General features: G+C 32.4%; 1 protein-coding gene and 1 non-coding gene across 2 annotated transcripts; both read right to left on the bottom strand.

Moving 5' to 3' along the window:
* Window positions 1-922: 922 nt before the first annotated feature.
* Window positions 923-4,413, bottom strand: LOC123692182 (mid1-interacting protein 1-B). The gene is made up of 2 exons (XM_045636899.1): window positions 4,189-4,413; window positions 923-1,532 (listed from the first exon to the last, which is right to left on the bottom strand). Exons 1-2 carry the CDS (start codon window positions 4,230-4,232, stop codon window positions 1,073-1,075), a joined length of 504 nt encoding a protein of 167 aa, XP_045492855.1. The 5' UTR covers window positions 4,233-4,413; the 3' UTR covers window positions 923-1,072.
* Window positions 4,414-17,332: 12,919 nt separating this feature from the next.
* Trnap-ugg lies at window positions 17,333-17,404 on the bottom strand. Its single transcript has one exon. It is a non-coding gene; the product is annotated as a tRNA-Pro (tRNA).
* Between the last annotated feature and the right edge of the window lie 3,398 nt (window positions 17,405-20,802).

Genomic DNA, 20,802 nt, shown 5'->3' with positions numbered 1-20,802 from the left:
ATATAATATATCCCGTTAGAAACTGATATATATCACAATATACAGATTGTACGTAGTATATATCTGTCAACTGTGTTAATATTTTAATTTTATGAAACGGAAAAACAAGATCTAGTAAAATAATATACTTAATCAAAGGTGTGTCGCAGTGTCATATTAATTGATACGTCACGATATTTTTACTGCTCGAGCCACGAACATATAATTTTCAAGGCAGAATGTTTATCACGTAATAACTACTATATTAACCATGAAATTTAATAGATCCTGGTTTAATTCAGTGTCACTTTTATTACTTTTGTAGGAAATGATGAATGGTGTGTTGGTGTTCATTAGCTTTCATTCAAATTTCTTCGACTTCAAATCGGAGTAGGTATCGTGTTATGAAACGTACGCTTTACGAAATGTTCTAACATTGAGAGTCACTTATGTAACTATGAGCACAGTTTAGATAACAGTGCATGGTGATGTTTTATCAACACCGATGTACATCAGCGATATGGCTTCGTAAAGATTAGTGAACACTTTGTCTTGTGGCAATCATATTTATGTAACTAATTATGTGTTTAACATTCAAATTAACCATATATCTGTCTTTTTGATTTATCCAGCAGATATCAAATAGGTACATATTATTGAATTAATAGTTCTACACACAAACCTAAATAGTTTTCTTTAAGTACCTAATTGTGTAATAAGAAATTCATATTGAAATAGTCAATTGAACTTGTATGATCTAGTTTGTAAATAACTTCATGTTATTTCACAAAACCGTGTAACTGTAGAATGTGTAGCTCTAATTCAAATTCAAGTTTACTTAATAGATCTTAGTCATACTAGGTATAAAATGTCAGCAATCAGCATTACTCAATAGTCTAGATGAAGTAAGCTACGTTTAGATTATCCAAATAAAACAAAAAACTTATTGACATTTAAGTTTATTAAATAACCACATAACTTACTGAGATTTCCACACACGTCCGGCCCTATAACCTATATTTACAGTGCGGGCCGGTTAGCCTATATGTACAACATGTGCAGGGCAGGTTTGATCACAGGTATATTTTAAAGTTTAAACAGGGGCCCCGACCTCTTCTTGATACGATCTCGTGAGATGCGCGGCGGCGGCGGTGAGGTGGCGCAGGCAGCGGCGCAGGCCGCGGAGATGGCGCCTGCAATTCGCCGCAGCGCGGGCCGCCGACTCCCTCTCGTCCTCACCCTCGATCCCGGAGTCTCCGGCCGCACTGGACGCGTCACTCTCTGTGTCACTCATGTCGGACACTCTCCTGCCCCGCTCTACGTGCTCCACTTCGGCTCCGGCCCACAGAAGCTCAGTCTTCAAGTCGTTCAGCATAGCGAATAGGCTGAACGGGTCATCGTCACCCTCTTGCTGCAAGTTCATCAGCCTGCTCGGCACGAGCACGGTCTCGTCCATGGTATTGACCATTTTGACGAACTTCTCCATGTCGTTGAGGATGCTTTCTTTGGAGAACTCGGTGTCATCATGTCTGGCGATTTTTCGCAAGGTGTTCCTGTAACAATGGAAATAGACTTTTAGAATTTTGCTCACATGTTACACTAGCATGATATAAAGGTACTTTAGAAAAATAAAATAAATTTAATGACGGTAGAATATTCCACTCAGGTATAGAATTGTTTGATATCAAAACTACATTTTTTATCTTAAAATTATCACTAGGTGCAATAAGTTTTATTATTCAACTTATTGCATGAGAGCATAATTATAAAGATAATACTATTATCAGGAAAGGGGTAATTACTCATCTCAATATAATAAGTAAGAAATTCTTTCACTTTTGTTATATAAGACTATAAATGTTCTTAAAACTTTAGCGCTATGTAATCTTTGATTTTTCTATGGTTTAGTCATACAAATGGACCGCATCCTTGGTGCAGTGGATGACGCTCGAACGTAAAACCGAGGGGTCCTGGGTTCCGATTCCCGGTGGAGACATAGAAAAAAATGTCTCAGAAGGCTGATCACCTACTTGTCTCTAAAGAAATCGATCAGTAAAACAGATGTATAATGTATCTGCCCCTTACCCCACTAGAGGACATGGGGCTTCACTAGTCACAACATTATTCAACTGCTTCAAAACAAGTGTTTTATTAGAAAAAGCAGGTCTAAAACATACATAATGATAACCCATAGGTCCATTTTTATACTTCAATAACCGTAATGTAAAAATACTGCTCCTAAGCTGTACTTAACCCATGCTTACTTATGCAATGCATTATACACAAGAACAAATGCTGTTACATAATATTTTCCATTCTTAGTATATTACTATAGTAATATTTCATCTTAATGTTTTCCATGCTTTTATTTCCTTGATAATAATTGAAACAATTTACATAGACTATGTTTATAGATTTCCGTTTTCTATGTAAGATTTATAGATTAAATTTTTTTAAATTGATAACTTATATAGATTGTATTAAAAAAAGTTTCATAAATTCATTAGCGATAACATTTATGCCATGAAATAGCGAATGATGATTAGTTTTATACAAAACATTTTACATTTAAATTTGTGATTTGTATTTATCAATACCATTTTATAATTAAACTAGCTTTCCACCTGCAGCTTCGCCCGCGCATTCAAAGAAAAACCCGTATAGTTCCCGTTCCCGTGGCATTTCTGGGATAAAACTTATACTATTTCCTGGGGTAAAAAGTAGCCTATGTCCTTTCTAGGGTATCAAAATATCTCTACCATATTTCATGCATATTGGTTCAGTAGTTATGGCGTATTGAGTAACAGACAGACAGACAGAGATACTTTCCCATTTATAATATTAGTATGGATAATATGTTTCTATTTGATTACTTTTATTTTATTGGGACATTGTTAGCATTTTAACATTTAGGTGTGTCGCTATTATAGCGATAACTCTTTGATGCACTTTAAATTATCTCAATATATTATTAGTTATGTTTGTAGCATACAATATATTGATACTTATTTAGTATTTTAAAATCACAATTCATTAAAATGTCCACTAACTACTTCAAGACAATTGAATGATGTCCTTGCCCTAGTTGACGAAAATTTCTGACGGGTTGATGATTGTTTTTTTCATGTAAACTTCTTTACAGAAGTAATAATTTATACTACTCAATGTCCACACACTATATTTAGGATGAGGAATTATTCTTTAACAAATCTGTATGTAGAATTATATCATGCAGTGTTTCTGCTATAGCCAAGCTATAAATTTTATAATATAATGTAAGAATGCCTTTGTCTTTATGTGTCTAAAACCTACTATGATAACTGTAAACATTTTAGTTTTAGTAATATCGTTAATAAAAGAATACAATAGTATTATTTTATTCTATACAATAATTCTGATATAATATGAATTTATTAAATTTTATCATCACATGGAATGTTTATATATATGAATTACAGCCTTGCAGCTCTTGACGAAAGTGTCACCTTGCTTTCAAATAGGTCATGTTAATCTTGACCTTATATTATGACGTTTTTTTACACATTCAAATTGTTAATCACATGAAACATGAGAAAAATATAAAAAAAAAAAAAACTCATTTGAATTCAAGGTGTATGACTGAGATGTAAAATCACCATTCTATTTTGACAGGTAGCCAGTTAATCGTGCTTATGTCTTCGTTATTGTTCATTGAACAAGCATTTAATTAAAATTATACAGATATCAGATGAAGACTTCAATAAAATATTTGGTATGTAGTAATATTCTATTCATTTAAAATTTATATTATAGGTACCTACCTACCGTAAAATTATTAGAGATTTTAAAGGAAGAATTAGGTACCCTGAGTCATCTCAGGGCGCACGCCCAGATGTGACACGATTCGTAATCCCTTACCTCTTTGTACTAATCCGAAGATGAAATTTATTTCGTTTATGCATTGAAGCCTCTATGATTAGCGTGACAAAAATTAACAGTCAGAAGCATTGCGTCAGTACATTGAAAAATGATGCTTATTATGTCAATGTGAAAGGAATTTCAACACAGTTACATTGAAGTTCCGGAGTATGCATCAATATTATTATTTTCTATACAACGCGTTTATTAATGTACAACTTAATCAATAAAACACTTTGCTATGCTAATCATAAATGCATCACGCGGAGGTCTAACCAAAAGGGACGGGGTCGATTAAAAATGCGTCCGTACCTGCTGTTCTCCAATTTAGTCGAAATGTCGGTGTTGAAAGACATCTTGTATTATTTATGTTTGTTTAAATATCACTGAACACACACGCCCTTATTTTTATTCACTTCTCTAACGCTAGTAACTCTAGCTTACGAAACGTCGCGAAAAAGACTGATTTCACCAGACACAAACGACCGCACACTAGAGTATGATTTGACGTTTGGCTAGAAGTGGGGAGCGTTCTTGGGCTTTTATATGACGCCACGATCATACGATGCGGGGTACGAAAAGCGTTTATCGTGCTATGTTGTGGCATCTCGAAGCAGTCGTTATCTCAAGCTTATTGATGAATAAAGACGATGTTTATTTTTAAAGTTTTTGCATATATTTTAATTATAAACGTGTAAAAATTTGTTAAAACAAAAGTTAAGCTAGGTATGAAGCAAAATAATATCAGCCGCGAAGCGCGTGCCCTCAAATCACACCACATCGTATCGTCCGTTGATTGGTTAAGTAGACTTTATGAATTTTTTTCATTGGACAACTGATTCAACTGCAACGGCGGTAAATTTAAACATAATTTTCAATAGATATCTTTTACTTTTCGGCATAATGTGTATATTATTATTATAGATATTGATTAGTTCGATGTTTCATAATTTAAGACTATTATTTAGTTATTTCGTAATCCTAAAATAAAATAAGGATGCAGATAGCTGTACCCTTAGGCTGTACCTACCACAAAAATCTGAACACAAGAAAAATCGGAAAAAAATACAGACAACTCTTTATTATTTGTATATATATATGTGTTTATTATGTACATTTAAGTTATAGGTGTATATATACGAAAAAAATACATAGTAACATACCTATCTCCATGTAGGTAAATAAAATTACCTTTCATCGAGTAAATAAGGTGAAAGGCCTTTTGAATATATTGAATGTGTATTGTATTCAAAGTATTGACCGATTACTCCTATTTACACCTATGTATAAATTAATATTGAATCCATCATTATTATTCCATCTTTACGTAGGTACCTAAACGTGGAAAAATATTTCCTTTATTATTATGCAATAGACTATTATAAACTTACGACTTTTTTATTCGTAAGTAATTATGGATTAGAGGATTAAAATCTTAGGATCAGAGGATTTAATCAGAGGATTTAATCAGAGGATTACATCGCACTAAAAGAGAAAATAATAGGAATTAACAAAATCATCGCACGTGTTGAGATTTCTAATTAAAGATCATTCTTAAATCCATTAAAATAGTACCCAATGACGCATTACCGCAGGCGTGATGTGTATTATGAACCATTTGCGATTTGCGATAATCAACAAATTAATGATATTTATCCTCGCGAATATTTGCGGAAATTACATAGATAATTATTTACATTAGACTTAGCATAAATAAAACAGCGATTCGATATCTTGTTTTCATTGCACAAAAGTTCGCAAGAAAGTGACACACCCACGTTTCGTCACCACGCTCGTAATTGCAACTAGATTCTGCATCAGATGTTATCTGTTAACACATTCAGAGTTGAGGGTCATAATTGTTATAAACGCTAACGCCCCTCTAGGGGTCGCGAACTTTATAAATAGATTCCGCAGGACTTCATAATATTGTCTTTTTTTCACGATATTGATTTTCATTTTTTTAAATTTGCGATTCATAATAATTTTCAAATTAAACCGTTTGGGGGATTTTATATACGTTTTTATATTATCGTGTTTGTAAATAATGCCGATCTCTATGAAGGTCCAAAAAGCGGTATAATAGGTATTTTCAAGAAATTTGTAGGTACATTACTATCACAGTATTACAAATTACAATATATTATTTCCTAAATATATTGTAATACTGTGTTACTATAACATATACCTACTAATTAGTATGCATGACTTCCTGTAGTCCATCTTCTTATTTATTAGTTACAATAAATAATTTTTCATTAATGAATTCATTCCATATTCATTCATACCTAATAGTACCTAATTCATGGATTTCGGTTTCATCTATATTTTATTTCATGTATATTCTATTATTTATTTATTTATTTTATTTTATTTTATTTATAAAAGGTACCTTGCAGCTTATAATACAATAAAGAGTAATTAATAATAAAGTACGCCAATAACAAGGTACACCATTATCCGAACAACGTAAGTGACAAAAACAAAGAAATATAGCTATATAGTGTTTAAATTACAATGGGAATTAAATAGCAAATTTCAACCCGAACAACAACAAGTATGTGTGTGTATGTGAGTGTGTGTGAAAGTGTGTGTGTGTGTGTGTGTGTGTGTGTGTGTGTGTGTGTGTGTGTGTGTGTGTGTGTGTGTGTGTGTGTGTGTGTGTGTGTGTGTGTGTGAGAGTGTGTTATACCTATGTAGAAATTAGTGTAATTAAGTATGCAAATTATTTTTTATATTCTAAATTAATCAAATCAAGGATCGCAGTATCGCTTATCGCACGTATCGTTATTCGTAGGAAGGTAGGTACATAATATATAATATATAATGTCCATGTCTATGTCTATGAAAGAATAAGAAATAAACGATATATGAATAAATAAAATAAATACTTATTAGATATATAGATTATATATTTAACTCGTGTTCTTCTCGTTTCCTAGGAAATCTTGGTGAAAATGTGTAGGTAAGTACCTATGTGTCTGTCAATTTGTGACATACAAATTCCAAAACGGCTGAGCTTATCTAAGTTCCAATTCGTTTACCTAAAAGCTATGTTAATAATTATAATTATATGAAAATAAATAACAGTACATACTAAGGTTGCCCGTGTTTACGTTTTATAATAAGAAATAAATATTTGTAAGTAGGTACCTACCTACATGTCTTACGGAAAATATTTAAACATTAACATTCTCGTAAGATTAATGACCTTTATTTCTGAAGGTAGAATTACTGTACAATTTTACAGGTTTAGTTTTTTAAACAATTTATAGGTAGATTATTAGATTTAGTTTTTTGTAAATATCCTACATTTAAAAAGAAAATTTATGGCATTCAGCATTATTTTTCGGTAAATTTTAGGTAATCTATCAACGTGAAACCGTTATTGTGAAATGGGTATTCGATACGAAAAGTTGCACAAACCACAACAAGTGAAAAGATGGGTAAGTTTATTTAGGATAATTTAAAAGGACACGATTAAGGGACTCTCTCGAATCTCAAACGGCACCTGACCGACCGCGACCACAGATTACAGAACTACATATTATTATATCGATATATGTACATTGTACATAGTTCTGTGACCGCAACGTATGGGAAAAATTAAAAATAATTAGGTTAAATAAAAATAAATATATAACTTATAAATTAAAATACATTGTATATGTACATTAGAAATTTCTGACTGATGGCGCCATCTCTTGATGGGTTTAATAAGGAATTCTTTTTTTTATATTTTGCTCATGAAACTACTTTACAGCGCCATCTATAAGTGTGCTAAAATTATTATGAACAACATACCTGACATTATATTTTAGTTAAAGTTTTATTCGAAAGATGGCGCTTCAAACAATTATATTATACTAATAATATACTCTATTCACCTACAGATGTCGCTACATAAACGAGTCATAAAAATTTTGACCTTAAATAAAGACAACAACAATTAAACATGTTTATATATAATGTGTAATTTAATTTTAATTTTATACAAAGTATTTCGAATTTTTAAATTAACAGAAATTGATTGCTATATAATCTATTATGTAAACGGTACCTAATCATTAAGAATCGGAGACAAAAATATGACAATAATTATAAAATTATTTTAATTAAAACATAGGCACATACCTATGTATCTATTTATAGTCATTCACTCAGACGAAGTCTCTGATCTGTGCTAAGATCAATAATAATAAATAATAATTATTCTCTTTTTTGGTCTGTGTTATTAGATATACCTAACTAATTGGTACCAAATTAAGTAGGTACCTACATGAATTACCTATAAATATTTTGTAATATTTATATTGTGTGTTTGTTGTATAGGTAGGTTAATCATGTGTTAGTTAATCCATCAGTTATCAGTAAATCCTATTTCAAAATGTTGAACGTTAATTCTATAAAATTGTATTTAAAACAAACTAAACAACAATATTCAAATGTAATTAAAACGGCTAATTAAGATTAAAACAGCGATATCAGTAGTTCTGGTAAAGTTTGCTGTCTGCTCATCGAGTGAGCACTTTGCGGCTTGTGGTCGCTAATCAAATTAAGCTGTGGATACTAGTGCTGTATAATATGGATATGGCTTTATTTTAAACTAGCTGTTCCCCGCGGTTCCACCCGCATTGCTCCGCTCCTGTTGGTCTATAGGTAGCGTGATGATATATAGCCTATAACCTTCCTCGATAAATGGGCTATCTAACACCGAAAGAAATTTTGAAATCGGACCAGTAGTTTCTGAGATTAGCGCGTTCAAAAAAACAAACAAACGAACATACAAACAAACAAACAAACTCTTCAGCTTTATAATATTAGTATAGATTAATAACCAACGAAAAATTATTGCATTTTAACAAAGATATGGTGTGAAACATGAACATAATAATATAGTCTTCTTGGTAAATATTATTACAAAATTCAGATACTTTTTAGCAAAAGAAGGAAGTTTTTGTAGCGCATTTTCATAGTAACAAATTAACAATAGGTAATGAACAGAATATTTCAAAAATAAGATTCGATAATGAAGTAGCTAATTAATGTAGCAAGCGTAAATAATTATGTATAAATAAAATAATGAAATAAAACTTCACATACTTACTTACCTACCTAAATCTAAGCCTATCATATAAAAATATAAATTAATTGTTTAATCCTCATTATCCTACATTTCAAAACCTACAGACTTAACTAACAAGTAACAACAATAAAAACCTGCTTAATAATTGTAAAAAAGACAATATATATATTTTTTAAAGACCATCTCCACTATATCTGACCCTTGGGATATTTAGGCGATTTCATGGCTGGATATGAACAAGTGTGCAAACACAGCAGCTCGGTTCGTTCGCTTTGATTCCTACGAGTGGCGGCAAACGCAAAAATATATCAATTTCATTAGTCAATGTAAATAAATTATTCGATATGAGCAGTCTCTGTTTATTTACCTTTATACAGGCTCATTACTAAGCTCTTATATTATGTGCTTGTCGAAATTTTCATAATATGCTTTTACCATATTGAATAATATAATGAACTTTCTTTCTTTTTTGCTTTCGTCTGAGGAAAATAATAAAGTTGATTGTTACCTATTTAATTTGTAGGTAACTACAAACATTTGGGAATAATTATAAAAAAATGTACGTAGATGATACTTATGGATTATACTAAGAATTCTTAAATATATGTACTTAAATCCATACTAATATTATAAATGCGAACAGCGGAAGTAACTCTGTCTGTCTGTCTGTTACTGAATCAGGCCTTAACTACTGAACCAATTTGCATGAAATTTGGTATAGAGATATTTTGATACCCGAGAAAGGACATAGGCTACTTTTTACCCCGGGACATAGGATAGGTTTTATCCCGGAAATCCCACGGGAACGGGAACTATGCGGGTTTTTCTTAGACTGCGCGGGCGAAGCCGCGGGTGGAAAGCTAGTAACATAATAAAAACAAAACATAAACACAATAATTATAAATTATATCGTGTTGTCGTTGATAGTGAAAATCCGTATGAAGGAAAAGTGCTGAATTTGGAAACAATACTAATGCTACAAATATAGAAAAAATATCAATTAATGGGAAACCTTGAACGTTTCATGTCTTCATTTTTATTACCCGGGGTGAAAAAGGGGTTGATGTTTGTAAGAGGCTCTATCAGCTCGCTATAACCTTAAGCTACTATTATTCTATGCAATATTTTAAATAAAAAAAATTCATGATTATTTATATTTAATTGTTCTCCTGTGGTTCTCCTATATCTGCAGATAGTATTTGGAACTAATAAAGATCAGCTTAAAACAATTTTTTTCCTATGCAAATATGTATTCATAAATGAAACACCTTTACACTCGACGGTATACGGTGGTAAGAGTTTCACAATCACAATCACAATTTACATAATAATATACATAGCATCAATATAACTAAACCCACTTTATTCCTACCAGTAAAATATAAAACTGAACTCCATCTAAAAGCGATAAAACAAATACGAAATATCTTTCCATTATTATCTGAAGGAGAATCAGAATAATAGCAGAATAAATTAATTATTCCCGGCTCTTTAGAGCGCCGCGAAATCAAAGCTTTATAAGACTGGCCTTAAATTTTCTAAACCCAGCTAAAATGAAATCGCCTTCGAGAAAAAGGGGTTTTGGTTTTAATGCCCATCACAAAATAAATGCTCCGAGACAATAATGTGGGATTCGTTGCTAGATATAAATTCCGAATAAAAATACACTCGGCTGAGTTGCGTAGGGATGTTCTTTGGTTTATCGATGCTTTAATTAGATTTAATAGAATGATGGAATTAACTAAATCAATTAATAATGTTTCATTCTTTACTTACTTGTAAATCATTTGTTATGTTGTATAAAAGCGAGTTTATGACATAATTTTTGTATCTGAAGATAGGCGGCTATAGAATGATGTAGGGCGTAGGCTGCTTATTTCCTTGCACTACGCGGGCGAAACCGCGGTTGGAAAGCTAGTACACTGTATAATTAAGAAAACATCAAATAGTATAATATGTACATTGTACCTATCGAAGATAATAACACTGGTCTGCAAAGAAATCCTCCTTTGAATAAAAATATGATAAACATGGAGATCTTAACATGCTGAATCTAGATCTGCTTTCAGTTTTTTTGTATCACGTCTAAATTTTTTTTTATTGTCGTTTTTAATTACCTAAAAATTCTGTATTGTTTGGTAGTCTCTCTTGCAATAATGCTATTTTATTCGGTCTTTATTATATTTTTCATCACAAAAATGACTTGAATTTATAAAACTAGAACGATATCTACTGAAGACATTATTTTTACTCTAATTTGAAGGGAATTTATGGGCTTCCGTAGTTCTCATCATGACTCCGCTGCGCTCAGTTCAAAGTAAAGTTTTAAGGTGACGGTTGATGATTTTATCCTAATAATTTGGTAAAATTTTTATATTGTACTGATATATTGATGAAAATTTGTAAATAATTTCAACCATAAAGCAAAATTGAATCACGTGTTATGAATTTTTAAGCGACGCAACATCGAAAGCGCGAGTCTTTAGTGTGGTCTCTAGGGACTGCAAATGCGGGAGCCTAGATAAGAATTAAATTATGAAATTAAGCAGACTAAAGCTGTAAAAAGAGTATCCGGTGACCACTATGAAACATTTCACCAGAAGTTTAAGAGGAGATACGGAAAAGCTAACTGAAAATATAGTAAAATATAGATAATAAGTTGGCAGCAAAGATTGATGATTTTACTTGATCGATTCGTCGCGAAACTCCTTATAAAATATTAAAAGAAAAGAAAACTACTAATTGAAACAATGTATATATAATGTGTAATTATATTATCTTATAGTTTTTAATAGTTTTCTTGACATTGTTTGTAATATTCAAACCTAATTATTAAAATAACGATGTATTCTTAGAACAAAAAATGGGTTTCTTTCTAATTAAACTACAAAAAATCTAGACGTGATACAAATTTTTTAAAACTTAATTTCTGTTCAGAAGTATCACTTCTATAATAATCTTGTGCAAAAATAAGAAGGAGCGCGAAAAAAAATTTTTTTGCAGACCAGTGTAATTAGTGTGAATTGAAAAAATATACAGGCATACAGGCATACAGGCATAGTGTATTCGTTATTCATATGTCCACTGCTAATACTAGTAAAAATTTCGTAGATAGATTTATTATTTATTTATTTGGTCAACCAACATTTGTTTACAGTGATTCTTACTAGGTATATAAATATTACAGGCATCAACATGTGTTCTTGCCGAAAGTAACGTAAATAATTAAAGATTAACACAGCATGCACCAATTAAACAGAGCTATTTCTTAAAAGTAGGTACAATACAGACATGTTATTAAGTCTAGTAGTAGATCTAGTAGTAGATAGGCCTGTAGGCTGTAGTTGAGGCAAGAGGTTCTCGACGAGTTTCTGAAAATTTTTAAAACATTTATAATTAAATACACAAATTGATATTCACTAAAAAGTTTTAAATCGTTATGATGACGCCCAGATACACATTTAAACAGAAACAAATGCCAAGGATAGTAAATAAATGTTTCTTTTTATAGTAATTATAAGTTATCGATATTTATATTTCCCATCACTACTTGTTCGAGACCAGCTACAAGGAGTACCGAGGAATATAAACGTTAAGACAGGATGAACAAATAAACGGACCGGTAGTTCGATACAAATGCTTTCCATAATAAACATAATACAAATTATGTTCATGCCTTGTCATTTACTTGGAATATCCAACTTACCGTGTATTAATTATTTCAATAAAGTTTATTCTAATATAACTCTAATTCAAAACACGTGTTTGTAATTTGATCCTAGGTAGTTTGTTTAAGTTGCAGGTAGGTAATGTTGAAAGTACTTATTCTTTTGAAATTTTTGATTTTGATTAAGTAGATAGGAGAGCTTTTATTTCCAGATCCAGAATTAAAGGTCTAAAAAAGCAGTTATAAATACATAATTGTGTTATTGTTAACAATAAATATTGTTAGATATTACTATAATTAAACATAGTACTTGCACTTAATTGCAATGCAATATCTACGATTGGCACAAATCATTTGAATAGTAAATAACAAAAATATATAAAGCAATCGTCGACGGGCGACACTGTTGACACAGCTAAGTGAACCCGACGCCTCGCTTCATTTGCATTTCTCTTAATCCTCGTTATGAATAAAGAAAAATTCTTGGAGATGCTCAGCGGTCTCCGAAAGCCCGCCTAATGAAGAACGCTCCGGGATTACCGACCGCCCGCGCACTTTCGCGACATTACACTTTTAATTTGAACGAATCTTATTATTTTCTTTTGTTGATTTAAGCCTCGGTACCGGGAGACGGGTCGAGACGTGACCTGCAGTGGAAAAATGCGATTGCCATCTAAAGCCAACCGTTTAAATGAACGAGATTGGAGCTTAAAAAGTATAATGGACGAGGGGGGAGGGGGTCGATCCCGGGGGCGCAAGATGGCCGATTTGCGATTGAGATGAGACCTCCCCGCCACCCCACGGAGATCAAATATAATTAAGTTCGTTTCATACTAACTATATGTGGAAATAGCGAAACCTTTCGTGTTATGTTTCGCAACTATATATTCCTGATATGAAATCTAGACACTAGATGTTTCTTTTTTCTTTTCAGGCATATAGATCTCGTGGCGATAAATATCAATAAAATAGCAAGCCATGCTATTTAAAAAGTTATTTACTATAGTACCATGACCTGCGTAATACGTCTAATACGTACCTAGTAATACGTAGGTCATGGTCTACGTTCTCATTATAAGAATAATCCTTATAGGCGTCTTTTATACGCTGAACTTATTCATTATAATTAATATCATGAAGATTTTGTGATAATTAACCAAAATAGGCATACAAGGTTTTGACATAACTATAACATGAATTACTAGCTTACCGCCCGCGGCTTCGTCCGCTTTGTCTAAAACTAATAAATTGTATACTAAAACCTTCCTCTTGATTCTTTTCTCTATCTATTAAAAAAAAAAACACATCCAAATCCGTTGCGCAGTTTTAAAGATTTAAAGCATACAAAGGGACATAGGGACAGAGAAAGCGACTTTGTTTTATATTATGTATGTAGTGTATGTAGTGAAAAGACATCCCTGCATAGCTACCTATTACATAATATTGCATAACGTCTATTTCCTCATGGAAAGGACTTTGCTTTTAACTTTTAACTGATCCTGTTTGTAGGTGCTTTTGTAAGTTTCGCAGACTATCTGGCACAGAAGAGAAAAGAAATATTATCAGAGAAAATTGACTACCCCCATTTCCGTCAACTTATCCCTATTATGTAAATAACATTAACGTTTAAGCAGAACCTTACCATTATTTTTACGCCAACACTTGTTTATCTCATTACATAAAACCTATAAAAACAGGTATTATAATATGCACTATTTATGGTAAACAAATGGTCATATATCAACAGCGAGTGTTTAAATTGGTCACATTATAGTATTTACATCCGTCGTTAAACAGATATTTTGATTGGTCAATCCATCTTTCTTGCATCCTTATAGGGATTCAGATGTATTGCTAGAAGGAAATATGCTCGCTTTGCAAATGCAATAAAAAAACGTATAGATACATTACCTTGCCTAATCGGGTTAGATTACTTCTACATAATATGTTGAAGTTATTTGAGAAGTTAACTGTCAGCGCGAATGACATCATTGAAAACACGTTGATTAATCAGTAAATAATCATCATAATATCAGAGGAAGACTATTATTTGACTAAAGAGATATTTTAATAGGTACCAATACATTTGGTTCAAAACGTTTTTTTTTGCATTATCTCTATTACAAATCGATTATAAAACATTTTGACCAGAGCATTACGTTGCGCGACCACAGCTCATCCAACTGGAAGCCTACTGGGCACTGTAAAACTGAACGAAGCAAATTTTCCTTTGTGGAACTAAGGAAAAGTTGAGAAGTATCAGCCGCTCGACCGCAACCCCACCTGGGGACTAAAAAATATACTATAAATGAACCGGAGGGCCCGCCTCCTGAGCCGCGAAATTTCTGCCATACTTTCCAACCTATAATCCCTCATAATCACCTTTACAAAGCAAAGATTAAAACCGATTCTCGCCCCGCCGCCCCCAACTCTAGTCTTTTATATGCGAGACAGCGAAAAGTAAGATTAAATCATTATTTTTCTTAAGCTCCTCACGCTTTTTCTTCGCTTCGTTGAAAGTTTTTTTACTCGGACTTTTGATGCGGACGATCAAAGACTTGTGTTCAAATTTACATAACATTCTTAAATAAATTGTGGGGTGGAAGGGGACGCAATTTAACACGGACCTAATGTTCTGTATAAGCTTATTAATGCGAATCTCTAGATTGATGTTTAGTTTACTAATTTATTCAAGTATTATCGAAAATTACTTGTGTAAAGCCGATAAGACGTAGGCGCAAAAAGAAAATAGGTAGTAAGGAGAAAAGGTACATACTGGAAGCTTGGTCGAGCAGTTGCATCTAGTACCTACTACCATTTATTTTATCCTCCAAAACCAAAAACTTGGTATTTTATACAACATTGTCATAAATGAACAACTGAAGCCACACGTTCACACACGAACACTTATCTTACTTAAGCCACACTTGTATTTAGTTAAACCTAACCGTTCTAACATGTTTGCTCAATCCCTAAGTAGCTGTTTGATTGTTTTAGGCGCAGGTAGTTGAGCCGCTGTAAAATATGTCTCTACTTACTGTTAGTAAGCCAAGTTTGAGCTCAGCTTAAGTTTTACAACTTGGATACTTGTACGTGTAACTTAGTTTTGGTTACTTGCGGCATATATGGCAACTTGTCGATACCTAAACCTATTATGTTGCTAAGTTCTAACATGCGAGATTTTCTGTTAATATCTATTGTAATTTTTTTTAAATTCCTGTAGATAGTTGAAATATAAACTACAACATAGTAAATAGAATTTACAGTTTTATGTGCTAACTGGTAACCCATTGGTGATAACTTCATACAAATCTTAACAAGCTACTTTTGCATGAAATAAGAAGAAACATCCATCCATTTCCTATTCAATATTAGAGCAGTTTGTAGCATAGTATTATAGAGTAAGGGAGTAGGACTATTTCAGAGAATGAGATCGGTTATCGAGAAATGGGAGGTGATAAGGTACCTACTTTAAGTGAGAACAAAAATAGAAGCTGATCGATACACCTATTGCATAAATAGTGTTCGTGTCCTTATCAGGACAGCGCTTACAGCAAAGCCTTTCTGCGCTGCGTCGCTAAGCTTCAGCAACCTCCTTTACATTCCACTAAGCTTCAGGCGTATTGATTTCCGCAGACGACACAGAAATAAAACAAAAACGTCTCGTCATAAAAACTTCACTACATTAGTCCCGGCGGAGTTTTAATTTACGAAGTTATACGACGATTGGCAATAAGCAAACACGATTCGCAAAGTCGGGGGTATTTAACTTAATTTTTGAACCAGCCAGAGTTAATTGGGACAGGAGCAGCGGAATGTCGTCACAAAAGAAGCACTTAAATGAACGACAACGCCACTCGGCTCAAAATAAACTTATCTCCTTCGGGCAAGGGTTAAAATGATTTGAAAGCAGAAGGTAATTGTCAGGTGGGCGCCACGCGAGGGTTGACGTATTGATTCAATCAAGTGCCACTGTTCTACTAATAATGTTACTTATTGAGTTTTTGAAGGCAGGATGCGGCGCCGACGTCACCGGTTAGTCAGGTTAAGGTAAAACAATGAGAATGTTCGTTCCTAATTCAATATTGTGATCCGTATTGAGCAAATTTGATAGCGCCTGGTATTTATGAAAAGCAAATTGTGTGTAACGTAATTTTGCTAAAATAAACAAAAAAAAAAAAAAAATTATTGATACTAATATTTAATTTTCTACTACGAACGCAATAAATTATGCTATTGAAGTTAAATCTATTCTTTAAAAATAACCTTAGTAATCAATCACAATTGTTTAATGGATCTATAAATTGTGGTGGCTTACGTGTACAATTGAATTAATGAGAAACACTTTTTTGCATTTCGTGGAATTCATTAATAGATCAGGCGGTGACAGTATTACCATAATAAATCTACAAGGGCCCATCAATCAAGGAGATGACTTCTTTCAAAAGGCTTCTAAGCCCTCACTTTCATCTGGACTTTCTCGGCGAAATCAATGATAATTAAGCATTACGCTTTTGTTAAAATTTAGCCTAAATACGAGGAAATTATTTCAAAAAGAAGTTAAACTTCATTCTGTAAAAGTCTATGCAAATTGTAAAGTACCCGTTTGTAATTTTTCTTTTAAAAATTTCATAAAAATATCATAGGTAAAGTGTGAATAATATTTAATTAAAGAACAAAAATAAAAAAGTAAAAGAGAGTGCGGGCTCGTCCGGGATTTGAACCCGGGACCTCTCGCACCCAAAGCGAGAATCATACCCCTAGACCAACGAGCCGTGTGATTATTGGAAGCAAAAAAACAAATGGTTAACTTTGAGGCTTCACGTCATCATTTCTAGTTTCTACCTCAACTCTACAATTTCCAATATTTTTAACGATCAATCAAAGTGGTTGAAACTGTATAAGTTTCAAAGTTACATTATAATTTAAAATTACTTGAATAACTAATTTATAGGACAACTTTATTTTAGAATATGTAGTTACTTACCTACTACATAATATGAAACTTTATCAGATTTTGATTAGTGTTAGCATTTAAATTATAGGGATATCATATTAAGCAATATAATAAAGGAAAAACTTACTGTAAAATAAATATTAAATATGACATTTATTAATAAACTCTACAATTATATACCTATACGAAGCCATACCATAATTCTTATAGGGTAAGTCCGGGGTAGTTGGCCATAGTTTTTTCTAAGCTCTATCAGAAATGAAATACTTTTGTTTTTGTTATTGTATTTATTTTTTCTTAAACTTTAAAGATTCAACTATGATATTCTAAACATAAAAGTAAAAATTTCTAATAGGATCACCTTATTCATTTAAGTTTAAAAAAAATCACAATTGGCAATCTCTCCCGAGGTGTCCGGGCGTGATGGCCATGGCATTAGAGGTAAGATGGCCATAACTAAATTATAGGCTTACGGTTAATTTTTAGTCCTATTTTTTTAGTTTTAAGTCTTCTTTTTCTTTCTTTTTTGGTTATTGTCTCCCCCTTTTCAGTTGACGTCACTGTTAGGACCGCTATAGAAGCCAGATATAGTAAACCAGATTCATCCATCTTAAATACGCAGTAAGGAGATCTCGTCATCCATCGATAAAGCAAAGCCTTTAGCTTGCTTTGTTTTGATAGAAGTAACAAATTTCTTCTCGTTTTCTTCTCCAAATGAAGTAGGTCTCATTGGTCCTTTCTTTCTTTCTTTCCATATTAGATTAGATAGAGAGTAAAATTTCAAGGTTGCGTCATGACAAAACCGTCACGTCATAGAATAAGGTGACGATTTTGGATCTTTGATTCTTGCCAAAGGAGATTCACTTCTGACACGTGTGCTCGGCACACATTTTTGTTTTTATTCTTCAATCTAATGTCTTTCTAGGTATTTGGTACTGGCGCCCTGGCGCGCATACGGATAAGCTATCATTACAGATTAATGGCTGCTTTTACCGATTCTTCCGACCTCTCACAGCCACTGTCTTTCACTTGTATTTATTAGGCGTCTAAAACAAATATAAAAATAAATCAATTATTTGTGCAAAACATAATTTTTATATTATGTCACTATGGCCATCATCTACAGACTAGAATTGGCCATCTGTCCTCATATTTCGGGAGAGATGGCCACATCAAAAACTAAAACAAATAATGACATGAAACCAATAATTTTGAGGTAATAACGTAGCACTGTTCGTATACTTTACAATAAATACAAATTTAACCATTATTTTAAGAAATTAACATCACATTTGTGAAAAACAGTTGACATATAAAAAATATTCAAGCTATTCGAATCAAAAAACAAAGGATTTACTTACTTTTTCTTTGGTTTTCGCTTATTTTTTCGACGTACCTTTGCCCTCACGCACTACGCGCACCGAACTAATCGCTAAATAGTGTCACCTAGTGAACGAATCCCTGAAATATTTCGATAGGCCATCTCTCCTTTATGGCCATCTACCCCGGAATTACCTTAGCCATAATTAGTTGATACAACTGGTTGTTTTTTTTTTCAATATTCAAGACAAAATTAAAGCCAGTAGGTATTTGTAGATAATGTTTATCTCTCTTGACAGAGTTTTTTTTAACAGCTCTGCTCCTTAAAAAGTTTACTTTATATCAGCCTACTGCGTAACTTCACTTAAATATCGAAACTTACCTACACATAATATCAAAAATTCCTCATATTAAATACATAATGAAGCATAACATATTATCTTGATTACTTATTAAGAAGAAGCGCGTCGTCTCAATCTCTATATCGATTGATTTGCAGTATGACCATTATGACCTAGTTTTGTACTGTTTAGGAAAATCGTTACATGTATCGTTGTAATAAAACTTGTGAAATATGAGTAGAAAGTTCTTCTGTCTAGAAAAAACTATAGGTGTGGTATATGTAATACTTTTGAAACTTTTTTGAACAGTTTAATTAGATTTAACTAAGTCATGCTGTAGAATTAACATAATTATATAATTTCCTCAGATACATATGTATGAAGATGACCTACAGACTATTATTTAGTTTGTTTTCCCCAAATTCTAGCACAACACTAGTAGGTAGGTACGAGAAATTTTTAAAGAGAAGAGAAAATTCTGTGACGATGCGCGTATTCGAATCCGCCTCTACACTACGCCAAATTAGCATGGATAACATTACATTGTCCCTGAATTACTATCTCTCTTATACCAGTAATACTTACGTTTATTATACATCTAAATTTATGATCGCAGAAATAGAGCAGAGCATTTTAAGCTTTATAATTTCAAGTTTGAAGCGTCGGTCGTTCATTTATGTACTTTTAATTCCGCCATTCCTTAGCTGCGAGGATCTTCGTTCATTAGCTCGCCAACCCGCTGCCATTTGGCTACGAAGCCATGAGAATTAATGCTGGATTCGTTTATTTTTGAAGCAATAGTTTAATTTTATATGAATTTTGCTAAACTTAAACTGGAGCTCAAATATACTTTTTATTCATGGAAACTTAAGTACTTATTTAGGAATAGTATTTTTTAAACTAGGTACCACTTTATAATAAACACGTGATTTTGACATGATTTTGACTGATTTAATGCAATTAGAAAACAAGTTGTTGGTCATTTGGTCGTTTACAATTTTTTTTTGGTAAAAGTTTCAACAATAATGGTGTAAGTATATAGGTATTTTAATGTCACATTTCATATAAGATTTTATTCATACTGTCGGTTTATTTTTAGCTATATATTATATTGTTGTTAGGGACCGTTTCAGGCGAGTGATACGTATTCACATACAAAACTTTATAAAGGAAAAAAAGTAGGACAAATTGTTATCAGTTACAAATTACCTAATTCACAAAAAAATATTATGATTGTGACAAATATGAATGTTTATAAAATATAATACAAATATTACAGTTTTGGAGTTTGATGTTCACAAGTTGTTCGCCTGATTTTTTGACATCTGCAAACATTTCTATATTAGGTATATACTGTGGGTATATAGTATTAAAATAGAACAAAGTGTGTACTTGTTTAATTCATAACGATAGCCACGGTACTTAAGAGCGAAAGAACTTGTAAATTTATTAAGCGTTTCTACCCCACGAGTAGGAGGGTATAAAAACAGTTCCGAGGCAGTCCGTTTCGCGAAATTTACGATTGTAAATAGGACATTCCGTTTGTTTACTTATG

This window comes from Colias croceus, chromosome 1 (assembly GCF_905220415.1).
Source record: "Colias croceus chromosome 1, ilColCroc2.1".
Taxonomy (NCBI): Eukaryota; Metazoa; Arthropoda; class Insecta; order Lepidoptera; family Pieridae; genus Colias; species Colias croceus.
Note: the sequence above shows the minus strand (reverse complement) of the source record. Positions and strands in the feature narration are given on the sequence as shown.

Excerpts from the sequence above, each read along its gene's own strand:
- LOC123692182 (XM_045636899.1), bottom strand. The coding sequence starts at position 4,232 with ATGTCTTTCAACACCGACATTTCGACTAAATTGGAGAACAGCAG. Across the intron at positions 1,533-4,188 it reads ACTAAATTGGAGAACAGCAG|GAACACCTTGCGAAAAATCG; the intron begins GTACGGACGCAT and ends CCATTGTTACAG.